The sequence below is a fragment of the Bubalus bubalis genome, chromosome 14 (assembly GCF_019923935.1).
Source record: "Bubalus bubalis isolate 160015118507 breed Murrah chromosome 14, NDDB_SH_1, whole genome shotgun sequence".
NCBI lineage: Eukaryota > Metazoa > Chordata > Mammalia > Artiodactyla > Bovidae > Bubalus > Bubalus bubalis.
Window position 1 is genome coordinate 45,915,208 of NC_059170.1, and position 11,058 is coordinate 45,926,265.

The 11,058-nt window shown below is 60.8% G+C and overlaps 1 protein-coding gene across 4 annotated transcripts in view; it reads left to right on the forward strand.

The window, feature by feature from the left end:
- Positions 1–7,739, forward strand: part of RRBP1 (ribosome binding protein 1) — a 47,596-nt gene extending 39,857 nt beyond the window's left edge. For 2 of the 4 annotated variants that reach the window (XM_025264214.3, XM_045162702.1), the window contains 14 exons: positions 1,636–1,726; positions 2,106–2,198; positions 2,562–2,654; positions 2,737–2,820; positions 2,942–3,031; positions 3,471–3,563; positions 3,903–3,974; positions 4,440–4,535; positions 4,958–5,041; positions 5,517–5,603; positions 6,127–6,210; positions 6,364–6,462; positions 6,792–6,935; positions 7,200–7,739. In XM_025264214.3, the coding sequence (XP_025119999.3) occupies positions 1,636–1,726; positions 2,106–2,198; positions 2,562–2,654; positions 2,737–2,820; positions 2,942–3,031; positions 3,471–3,563; positions 3,903–3,974; positions 4,440–4,535; positions 4,958–5,041; positions 5,517–5,603; positions 6,127–6,210; positions 6,364–6,462; positions 6,792–6,935; positions 7,200–7,235 (1,246 nt within the window). In that variant the 3' untranslated portion in view covers positions 7,236–7,739. Of the gene's footprint in view, positions 1–1,635; positions 1,727–2,105; positions 2,199–2,561; positions 2,655–2,736; positions 2,821–2,941; positions 3,032–3,470; positions 3,564–3,902; positions 3,975–4,439; positions 4,536–4,957; positions 5,042–5,516; positions 5,604–6,103; positions 6,211–6,363; positions 6,463–6,791; positions 6,936–7,199 lie in introns of those variants that run through there. The other 2 variants (XM_025264216.3, XM_025264217.3) reach the window with 2 other exon arrangements.
- The last annotated feature ends 3,319 nt before the right edge of the window (positions 7,740–11,058 follow it).

An 11,058-nucleotide genomic window follows, 5' to 3' on the forward strand; every position in this document is an offset into this window, starting at 1 on the left:
TGCAAATAGGGTTGATTCCAGTATTTTGCATCCTGCAGATGTTTGACAGAATGAGGGGTTTTTAAAAATTTTCTTCTCAGACTGTTTATCTGGAAGTTGTGACTAGGCCAGGCCATCCTATTCTGGGGTGGAGGTGAGTGATCCAACCCCATACATTCTGGAACGTACCTTGGGCAGTGGCCACCAAGTGGGGTGACTGTCAGCGTGTCCTTGTCACCCACTGGCTGTGTCTTCCTCCTTGGGGGTGCTCTTGCAGGGATTTGCAGGGGGCCAGCTGCTGCAGAATGCCGGCGGCTTGACGGAGAAGCTGTGAGGGGTCCCAGTGGTACTTTGAGGGTGGGGTCAGGTTCTGTGGGCTGAAACTAGCATCTTAGAAGTCCACAATGGCCATCTTCCAGGCTGGGTGCAAACTGTACTTAGAATGAAGGTGAGGGTCAGGGGAGGCAGCGCACAGCCCTCCCTGAGGGTATTGTCTTCACACACTTCCTTAGGGTGGCGGTCCTCAAAAAGCTGTTCACTGTGGCCCCTGGTGAGAAAATCAGAACACATGTTCCCACCGGGGGCGTCCTCGGAGGGACTTCCTTCCTGACCCTAAGCGGTCCTGGTTGTGCTACTTCGGGTCGGCACTAGTGGCTTCCTATCCTGTTCTAAATCGAGACGCAAAAGATGACATGTTAAAGTGTCCATTTGCAGCCTCTTTCTCAGGACAGCCAGAGACGTTCTAGAGTGTCCACCCCGAGCTATCTGGGTGACGGGGGCAGACAGAACCACACGGCCTTGAGTCTGGAGAGAAGCGTGAGGAAGTGGTGCCGCTGTCCTGCCAGCTCCCCTGGTGTCGGGGGTCCTCTCGGGCCAACGTCTCAGAGCCTGGGTGCAGGACTGAGGGGGAGCCTTTGGGTCCCGGCAGAGCCAGGTTTTAGACACAGGGTGGTCGCAGCAGGGAGCCAGGGCCTGCCGGGCACCACCAAGAGCAGGAATGTTCCTGATGGACTGCGGGCGACCGTGCTGCCTGGTGTCCTCCCAGGAGGCCCAGCCGCGTCTCTCGAGGGCAGCTGTGGCCATAGGGAAGGGCCAGGGCCGCAGGCTGTGGGACAGAACGGGACCAGGCAGCAGAAGAAGTGAAGTGAACGTCGTTCAGTCGTGTCTGACTCTTTACAACCTCTTGGACTGTACAGTCCATGGAATTCTCCAGGCCAGAATACTGGAGTGGGTAGCCTTTCCCTTCTCCAGGGGATCTTCCTGACCCAGGAATAGAACTGGGGTGTCCTGCATTGCAGGTGGATTCTTTACCAACTGAGCTATCAGGGAAGCTCTTAGCAAAAGAAAGAGCACCCCAAAAAACAATGGTCCAGGGCCTGTACCGGCACTGGCCAGGCGGCTGCTCTGACCTCTCCGTCCAAGCAGCTGTGTCCCCAAGTGGGACTCTGGTGGCCTCCAGGCCCTCGGCTCTCGGGGAAGGGGCCTGGGCAGTTGCCCAGGCTCCTCTGAAGCCTGTGCCTTGTGAGGGAGGGGCCTGGCCCTCATCCCAGACCCCATGTCTGCCCCGGGCGCCTGGGACAAGGAGGGGCTCCGAGAGAGGCCCTGTGGGGGCTGCAGGCCTTCAGAGCCAGACAGTGACCTGCTGTCTGTCCCCAGCCTCATGGAGCTGGAGTCACAGGTGTGGTGCCTGGAGAAGGAGGCCACGGAGCTCAGGGAGGCGGTGGAGCAGCAGAAGGCGAAGAACAATGTGAGTGTGGGGCCGGGGCGCTTGCCGTGTGGATGGGGAAGGGCCGCCTGCCGTGTGGACAGGGCGCATCTGCAGGGGCCTCGGCTGCATCCTGGCCCAGGCTGTCTCCCAGAGCCTCTGCCTGCACCTCCCGAGGCCTGGCTGGGCCAGAGTCGGCCTCCAGGTGGCGGGAAGCTCTTAACTGAGGAGCCAGTGACTGCCCTCCTCTCCCCACCCCCAGCCCCGCAAACGAGTCTCTCTCTAAGAGGCACCGGGTCACCCTGAGCCATCAGGCGCCAGTGCTGCCCAGCATGCCCTGTGGGGTCTGGAGACAGGTCAGGGGGGTTTGCCTGCCCTGCAGAGACTAGCCTGGCTGTTGACCATGCCCCTCTCCTCCCAGGACCTCCGAGAGAAGAACTGGAAGGCCATGGAGGCTCTGGCCTCGGCCGAGAAGAGCTGCGAGGAGAAGCTGCGGTCCCTGACTCAGGCCAAGGTCAGTGTGGGCTCCGGGCTAGCGTCAGTCAAGCTGGTCAGCAGAGCTTGCAGCCACGGGCAGGGCAGCCCTGGGCTCAGACCGGCTCCGGAGTCCATCCGGGGCCCATCCCTGCCTCTTCTTACGTGTTCTCTGCCCACCCTCCCACCTGTTTGCCCCGGAGAAGTGGGGAGCAGTGAATCCTTTGTGCTGCTTCTCAGCTGGGCCTTGCCCTCCAAGGCCACCGGGGGCCCAAGCTTGGTCTGTCTGCGTGGACTTTGTTCGTATTGCTCTTCTGCCCTGACATCTTGTCTGAACGGTCCCCCTGAGCGCCCGGGCTGACCACCGCACTCCCCCCACAACCCCTGCCTGGACTCCCCACAGGAGGAATCAGAGAAGCAACTCAGCCTGACGGAGGCCCAGACCAAGGAGGCCCTGCTGGCCCTGCTCCCGGGGCTCCCCACCTCCACCAACCAGGTAGGAGGTGGGGTGGCTCCTCTGGGTCCCCCCGCCCATGGAGGGGTGCATCCCGCCCAACTGCAAAACATTTCTGTTTCAGAGTTATGCCGAGTGGTTGCAGGAGCTCAAAGAGAATGCCTGCTTGGAGTTGTTGAAGCGGCCACAGGCGAGCCCGGAGCCTTCGGTGAGCAAGGACAGCCGTCCAGCCTCACAGCCTGCCCTGTGCCCCGGGGGTGCCTGGAGCCGGTCGTCAGGCTTTGGCTCACCAGCCCCCCTCACCCCTCCCCTTCTGCCTCCGCCCGCAGGACTTGGCCGCCAAGCTGAGGGAGGCGGAGGAGACGCAGAGTGGCCTGCAGGCCGAGTGTGACCAGTACCGCAGCATCCTGGCCGAGACGGTGAGGCCCGGCGGGGAAGTCCAGCGGTTGGGGGGCCCGACCGGGTCACTGGCTCTGTGTCCTTGGGTGGGCACGGCCCCCCTCTGGGCCCTGTTCCTGTGGCTGAATGGCGAAGAGGGGTGCTCAGGACGAAGGTCCGGGGCGAGTCTGAGGCGGGAGGGGAGTGGTTGGCTCTCCTATGACACCAGGAGCCCAGCCCTTGCCCTGGGGCTGGCCCTTCCTGGGCTGCTGAGGCCCACCTGCTGCAGACCCATCAAAGATGAGAGTCCCAACGGCTCTGTCTTCTGCACGCTGGCTGGGGGAGCCCCGCTCCAGGGCCGCCCCTTCCCTGCTGCGTGGCCGGCAGGGCTGGGATCTGAACAGGGTGGCCGCTGGGGCAGGGAGGGAGCCGGGGGATGTATGTGGGGTCTGCAGGCCATGCTCACGGCTGCCCCAACAGGAGGCCATGCTAAAGGCACTGCAGAAGAGCGTGGAGGAGGAGGAACAGGTGTGGAAGGCCCGGGTGAGCGCCGCGGAGGAGGAGCTCCAGGAGGTACGGTGCCCGAGGCACCCAGGGTCCGCCTGCCCGAGCCAGGCTGCCAGGGCAGAATGCCATCAGTGCCAGGGGGACGCCCACAGGGTCATCTGGGTCACTTGGGGAGTCAGGTTTTGGTGACGCCACATGAAGTGTGGTCACAGAAAGACTCGACAGCTGAATCCTAGTCTCTAGGAGACCCCAGCCCTAGGAAGAGGGGCTGGTCACCCTGTGGGGCAGGGGCACCATGGGCTTCCTGGGGTGGGTCCTAGGACAGCTGTGAGGAGACGCAGCAGTGCGTCCCCGATCAGATCCCCCAGGGCTCATGCTTGACTGCCCCTTCCTTGTGCTTTGTAGTCACGGGTCACCGTGAAACATCTCGAAGAGGTTGTCGAGAAGCTCAAAGGGGAACTTGAAAGTTCTGATCAGGTGCGTGGGGGCTCTGGGCAGAGAGCGCCGTCCTCTGACGGAGGCGCCTGTGGTCGTTTTCCTTCCTGGTCCACGTGTCCCTGCTTTTCCTTAATGAGCGGTTATGACCTTGGGGTGGCCGGAGGCAGCATGCCCAGGGTGGTGCCCCGTGGCTTCTGCCGTGGCCTCAGGAACTGTGGGAGGAGGGTGCGGGATAGCTCTGCCATGCTCGTCCATCCACCCTGGCCTTGGAGCAGGTCCCCCAGCACCGACCTTGCAAGTAAATCTCTAGGCCTGAGAGCTCATCCTGTCCCGGGGTGCCTGTGTGTGGCACCATGTCAGGGGTCTGGCCCCGGGCACCTCCTGGAACCGTCGGGCCGCGGAGGCCCCCTCCAGCCCCTGTCTCCGGGCCGGCCAGCCCTGATCCCCCTGGTCGTCCCTTTCTCATCCCACCCGTTTGCGGCCTCTGACACACGTCCTGTCCAGGTGAAGGAGCACACCTGGCGCCTGGAGGCCGAGCTGGAGAAGCACGTGGCGGCTGCCAGTGCCGAGTGCCAGAGCTATGCCCAGGAGGTGGCGGGGGTGAGTCCTGTCCCTGGCAGCCCCTCAGGCAGGGCTGGGTGAGGCCGGCCAGCCTGGCAGTGCGGGAATTCCTCCACCTGGTGCAGCAACACCATCCTTATGGGCAGGCATTTAAACGTGACAGGGCTTCACGTTCAGGCAGCAGAGAGGACAAGCTCAGCACCCCGATTCTGGAGTGATCTCAGACTTCTGCCTTTGCTTTGTAAGACACTCCATAACTTGTGAAGGCCTGGGAGAAGCCATGTCCTGAACGCCATGCTTCCCAAGTCTTAAAAAGAGCAGAAACTGCCGGAGGCTGCCTCCCCCTGCCCTCCCCTGCAGGTTCCCGGGGCAGGTGCCTGCATGTATTGGGTTCCCTGAGAGGTGCTCACAAGAACTGGTCGTCTCTTCTTTTCTCCCACCACCCGGCTCTGTTTTCTCAGTTGAGGCAGCTCTTATTAGAATCTCAGTCTCAGCTGGATGCAGCCAAAAGTGAAGCCCAGAAACAAAGCGACGAGCTTGCCCTGGTGAGTGGCCATGGTGTGACTGCTTGCTCTGTGGGGGCTGGGTATGCATGTTCCCACGCCCAGTCAGAGGGGATGTGGGTGGGCTGCTGGAGGGGCTGCTGGCACGTTTGCTTGACCCTGGGCCTGTGGCTGCTGGGACCACAGTGTGGCCTGGGAGGTCCCCTCCCTTGCTTTGCACACCTGTCTCGCATGTACCACATCCCCTAGGAGTCGCTGGGCTCCATGCCACTGGCCTTGCAGTGAGTGGGCTGTGTGCACAAGGCCAGTCGGGGTCCCTCAGCTGCAGTTTGACTCTGGCAAAGGGTCTCGGTGCTGGCCTCCTGCCCCCCAAGAACCTGCAGGGGAGCCCACACAGGCCACGCTCATCAGAGCAGGTCCCCTGAGGGGCCATGGCTGCCGAGAGCGCCTGTGGTCCTCCTGGGGAGCTGCATGCATCCAGCCATGCCTCAACACAAACCCAGCCTCCCTGTTCCAGGTCAGGCAGCAGCTGAGTGAGATGAAGAGCCATGTGGAGGATGGTGACGTGGCTGAGGCCCCCCGAGCAGAGCAGGACCCCGCTGAGGTTAGAGGGGAGAGCCGGGTATTGGTCACTGACGCTGCACGGGCTCCTGCACCCAGTGCGGGGCGGGGACGGCAGCCCCAACGCTCGCTGATCACCAGCCCCACTCTGCCTAGACACCCGCTTCTGAAGAGACGCAGAGTGGAAGGAAGGGCGAGGGCTGGGGTGTCTGGTGGGGCACTCGCCCTCCGGACCCGTGATCCAGCCGACTATCAACAGCCTCCCCATGGTGGTGGCGGCCTCAGGGTGGGATGGCCTCCTGGGCCAGGGCTCGCACAGGGCTGAGGTTCTCTGTCCTGGGGTCTCACCAGAGGACCCCACATCCCATCAGCATCTCTTCCCCCATCACCCAGCTCCCTTCCCCAGCTGCTGGGTCCCGCCTCCCCCAGGGGAGTGGGACCCAGGGGAGTCAGGACCGGCTGTAGGGCCCAGGCCACCCCGCGTGTCCATGGCAGGGCAGTGTGGGGGGCCTTGGGTGCCTAAAAGGGTCCTGCCTGCCCCAGATTCCAAACGTGTTTGCCTGCAGCTGAAGACGCAGCTGGAACGGACGGAAGCCCTGCTGGGGGACGAGCAGACGCGGCGGCAGAAACTCACAGCCGAGTTTGAGGAGGTCAGGGTGCTGCTCAGCTGACAGTTGTCTGTCAGGGCCCTTGTGGGTCAGGGTGGCAGGGCTGGGCCAGCCGCAACCCACCTGGGGGATTGTCACTACACCCTGTCACTTGCCTTCTCTATGGGTCCTGACCAGCTCCCACCAACCCCCCAGGCTCAGCTCGTGGCGAGTCAGCTGCAGGCGGAGTTGGAGAAGCTCCGTTGCACCAGCGCCCTTGGGTCTTCGGAGGTGGAGGAGGCTGCACAGCTGAAGGTACTGGGCGCCATCACCCCACGCTCCCTGTTGTCCCTGGAGGCCCCTTGGGCACAGTCCACCCTAGTTTAGGGGAAGGTGAGGTGGGGGAGTATTCCTGAGCCTCCAGTATCACAGACAACTGGATCAAGTAGAACTTAAGGCCAGTGCTCAGCAGCCAGCACGTGACCCCAGGGGCTACAGCTTCGAACAGCCCTGTAGAGACACTCCTGATTGTGGCCAGGAGACCGTGTCTTCCTGGGCCTGGTGTGGTCCCACAGGCACAGCCAGGGAGCCCGTCCTGCTGCATGTCATGTGTAGGCTGATCCCCTTCAACCCTCCAACCGCAGGAGAGGCTAGAGAAAGAGAAGAAGTTAACTGGTGACCTTGGACGTGCGGCCACCAAGCTGCAGGAGCTTTTGAAGACGACCCAGGAGCAGCTGGCGAAAGAGAAGGACACGGTGCAGAAGCTGCAGGAGCGGCTGGACAGACCAGTGAGCGCCGACCCCGAGGGGCAGGGGGTAGGGGTGCCCAGGACCCTGGGGAAGGCCAGCAAGGAGGAGACGTGGACTCGGGGTCTGGAGGGGTGAGAACAGAGATTCCTGAAAGCTGACCTTGGGCCCCTGCCAAGCCCTCCGTGTCTCCTCCAGCCCCAGACCACTCTGGTGTTGGGCTGCAGGCCGTAGTTAGGGTGGGTTAGGAGCCAGGATGAGTGCGCCCCCGCCGGCCAGCTTCTCCCCTTCACCCTCTGTCCACAGGAGGACGGCAGCTCAAAGGAAGGCACTTCTGTCTGAGTCTCCTGAAGAAAACGAAATTACTGTTCAACTTACCAAAATGCCTTACACATTCCTTACAAATAAACCAACCGACACAGCGTTATCCGGGCCCAACTTCGGTAGCTCTGAGAAGCCATAAAGACAAGAGTTTCTTAGCACCAGAAGTAGATCTTCCAGACCCAGTTTGTACAAGAAGAACCTTTGTCACATTCGAGAAACACTATCGCCCTGGCCCGGCCCTGGACCACCAGCCAGCAGACGCCAAAGCCCTCGTCAGCCGTGCGACAGACCCAGGGCTTGTTCTGGGAGGCGGGCCCGGGGTCTGTATGTCAGTCAGTGCAATTGTGTCTTTCGCGGGGCTGGGGGTCGGGTGGTTCTAGTGCTGAGTCCCTAAGGCTGCAGAGCAGACTGGAAGGTCACAGCCAGCGAGGCAGCAGCCCCAGTCCCCGGAAGATGCTGCCCCCAGAACCGACGCGTGACTCCTGGGTGTTAATGCCATTAAAACCCGCGTGTCGCCCGGCACTCTGGTCTCATCCCGTCTTCCTTGGGGGCTCCTTCCAGGAGAGAATGCGTGTGGTTTCTGGTCCCCCAGTGCCCACTGGGCAGGGTGAGGGAGCAGGGCCTGAGATACCTGGTGACCTGATGGATGCACAGACTGGTCCCCACCCTAAGGAGCAGGGCTGCGGATGGCCCAGGCCGTAGTGTGAAGTGAGTTCCAGGAGTGAACAAGGGACTCTCTATCCTTCTGGCTGGACCCGGGCAAACATCCACTCCTCAGGAGGGCTGGAGACAGGGCAGCCAGCTTAACTTGCCATGATCCTTGGACCCTCATGTTTTCGGGGATCTGAGTCTGGTCAAGAGGTGAGTTGGGGGCTTCGTAAGGAACCTGGAGTTTAAGCCAAAAGTGGATTTAAAGGCAGGGTCACGGGAGTGGTTGCATCAACCCAGAAACAAAAGCTGAACTGAAGCAGCCCCCAGGGGTCTCTGTGGTACTTCCAGCTCAGTCCCAAGACTCAGAAGCCTGGGAGAGGGGTCTGATGGGCTGAGTGTGGCTGGGGGAAGACAAGCACCTGGATGGCAGGTGCACCCAGACGGGAGGGAGGGGGGTCTCACCCCTGCCTGAGAGCCTCGGCATCCCATACCTCCAGGCTGGGTTTGACTCCCTCCAGGGTGGTTGTCACCAGCACCTCAAGACCTCAGGGAGGGAAGGTTCCTCTAGCTGCCTTCGGCCACATACACAAGTAGCGGCCAGGGGCTGGGCAGTGCTGACCTCAGGCTGCACGACCAAAACCAGGTGCTGGCTCGCAGGGGGCACTTGGTCTGTGGGCCACCTGACTGCTGAGTGGACTTAGGTGTGGTGACTGTTGGGATCATGGTGCTGGAAATTCTGGGATGGTTCCCCAGAGACAGAGCAGGACCTGGAGTTTGCCAGGAGGGAGGAGGGGTCAGGGCCGAGGGGACAGGGTGCAGAAAAATGGGATGAGGGGCCAGGGTGGGTGAGAGGGCCCCATGGAGCTGGGTCATGAAGGCAAGGGGTCTGAATGGGCAGGGCACCGGAGCCACTTAGGTTTCCCAGGAGGGGAGATGAGACCTACTTGTTCCAGATCCCTACAGGCGGCTTAAGTGGAGAAAGGAACCCTAAGGGCCGGGGGACACAGGCCAAGGGTTCTGGCCAGAAGCCTCAGCGGGAAAAAGTGACTGATGATGCCTGTCAGGCCACAGGCTCCGTTCTCATGTGACATCTCAAGTGCTCATGGGAGGGGCACCTCCCCCATCCTGCAACGAACCCCCAGGAAGTGGGAGCGGCTCACCTGGTGAAAGGCGGCCTCTAATACCTGCTGAAGTCTGGAGGCCTGGGGCCTTGCCTTGGCTGGAAGGAAGGCTTATGACTGGAAGCCGTGACCAGCAGCCCCTCACCCCACACCCCTGTGAGCTCCCAACTCCGGGCAGGGCTCACGACTCATCCACACACAGGAACCTTCACCCGAGGGCAGTGGTTCAGGGCCATTTTCTGGTGAACAGCCGCCCTTGTGTCCTGTACCAGGTCACCCGCAGGACCTCCTACAGGTCCTCTATAGTCTGCGTTTCCACTAAGTTCCCCTCCCCCACCACGCGGCTGAAAAGCTGGGGACCCTTAGGCAGGGCTCCCCTGGTGGCTCAGATGGTAAAGAAAGATTCTGCCTGCAATGGGTGAGACCCAGGTTCAATCCCTGGATCGAGAAAATCCCCTGGAGAAGGGAATGGCAACCCACTCCAGTATTCTTGCCTGGAGAAGCCCATGGACAGAGGAGCCTGGCAGGCTACATACAACCTGTGGCGTTGGCAGAGCTGGACATAACTGAGTGACTAAACTTAGGCTAAAGGAACGGGGTCACCTCTGGGGAAGGAAGGCTCAAAAGACCCTAGGGGTGCCAAGCTGCTGCCTGTGGGCTCCATCCTCAGACCGCCTGGAGGGCTCCAGCATCCACGTCTGGGGATGGGCAGGGTGAGGGCTTCCGCACCTGCCAACCCCTGGCCCAGCAGCCAGAGGCCTGGCAGCAGCAGCTCCCGGCCAGCAGGGGGAGCCTGCGGACCTTGCTGTCCAGGGGCCAGGTCCAACCTCAGGCTCAGGAAGATGGGGGAGGCGGTCAGTGGTAGATGGGGGCGTGGAGAGGCAGCCACCTACCCCAGACCCCAGGTGACAGAAGAGCTGGGAGCTCTGAAAACGTCTAAGTTCAGAGGCTCCCGGGGTTGACCTGAAGCTCAGGGTCTCGCTGCCCATTAGCAGCCCCTCTAGATCTGGAAGCCCCATTGCAGCTTTTTGGACTACCTCTGGTCACCTGCGTGGGGGGGTCAATAAAATGCACAACCCCTGGGATGCCTGGCCTTCGGGCAGTGAAACCACCAGACATGCTCCACAAATGCCTAATAGGATGCAGAGCCCAAAAGAAGAGTTGTTTTCCTTCCAGCCTCAAAACGGAACAAAACCTAACTCAGAATTCCAGATTTTACAAATAAATAACTCACCAGGGGTGTGATGGGAATAGCTTGGGGGTGGGGAAGAGACCCGAGTGCTGTGTGACCTTGGACAAGTTACTTTACCTCTCTGGACTGGCTGAGGCACTGACTCAGTAAGTCCCCTTTCAGTGCCCCTCCCCAACCATGTAGTGACCATTCTTACAGCCCCAGCCCAGCTAGGACTTGGTCTGGAGATAGCTTCCACATTTTGAAAATACCCCAAATCGTGACAAATCAACATGTCTGTCCTCAGGCCCATTTAGGCTCTGAGAGTCCAAGGACAAGCTGGTCAAGAACGGAAGCCACACATGCGTGGACCAGCTGTACTCGGAGGGGAGAGGGGCTCTAGGAAAGGAACCCACTCGACCAAGCCCCATCTTTCCACCCGAGTCACTGTGTTCATGGTTTTCTCTGAGATTAATATTCTCAGAATAACTAACTTCACAGCCCAGCTCTAAATGTCTGTTAGCTCTAAAAGTCAGTGGTGGTATCTGCTGCCACTGCCTCGGGGCAGAAGAGCAGTTGTTCAATGAACCCTGAGTCAGCCTTCCACCCACTCTTCTGCAATGTGTGAACACCTGTACAAGCGTAAATGTGCTGGAAGCAGAGAATACCTGCAGTTGTATTCCTCACCAGGATCAGCTGAGGTCCAAGACTCTGATTTTGCAACAGAGTTACCTATAGTGCTGGTGAGCAAGAATCTAGGGCTCCAACCTCAGGAATCTAGAAGCTCCTTGACAGAGAGAGAAGTGACTATTAGCATTTCCCAATTTCTGGAGCTGAGTACCGGGAGCTATTTACATGTCACACCCCCGGGCACTGCTCGAAACCTTCCCCACAGCAC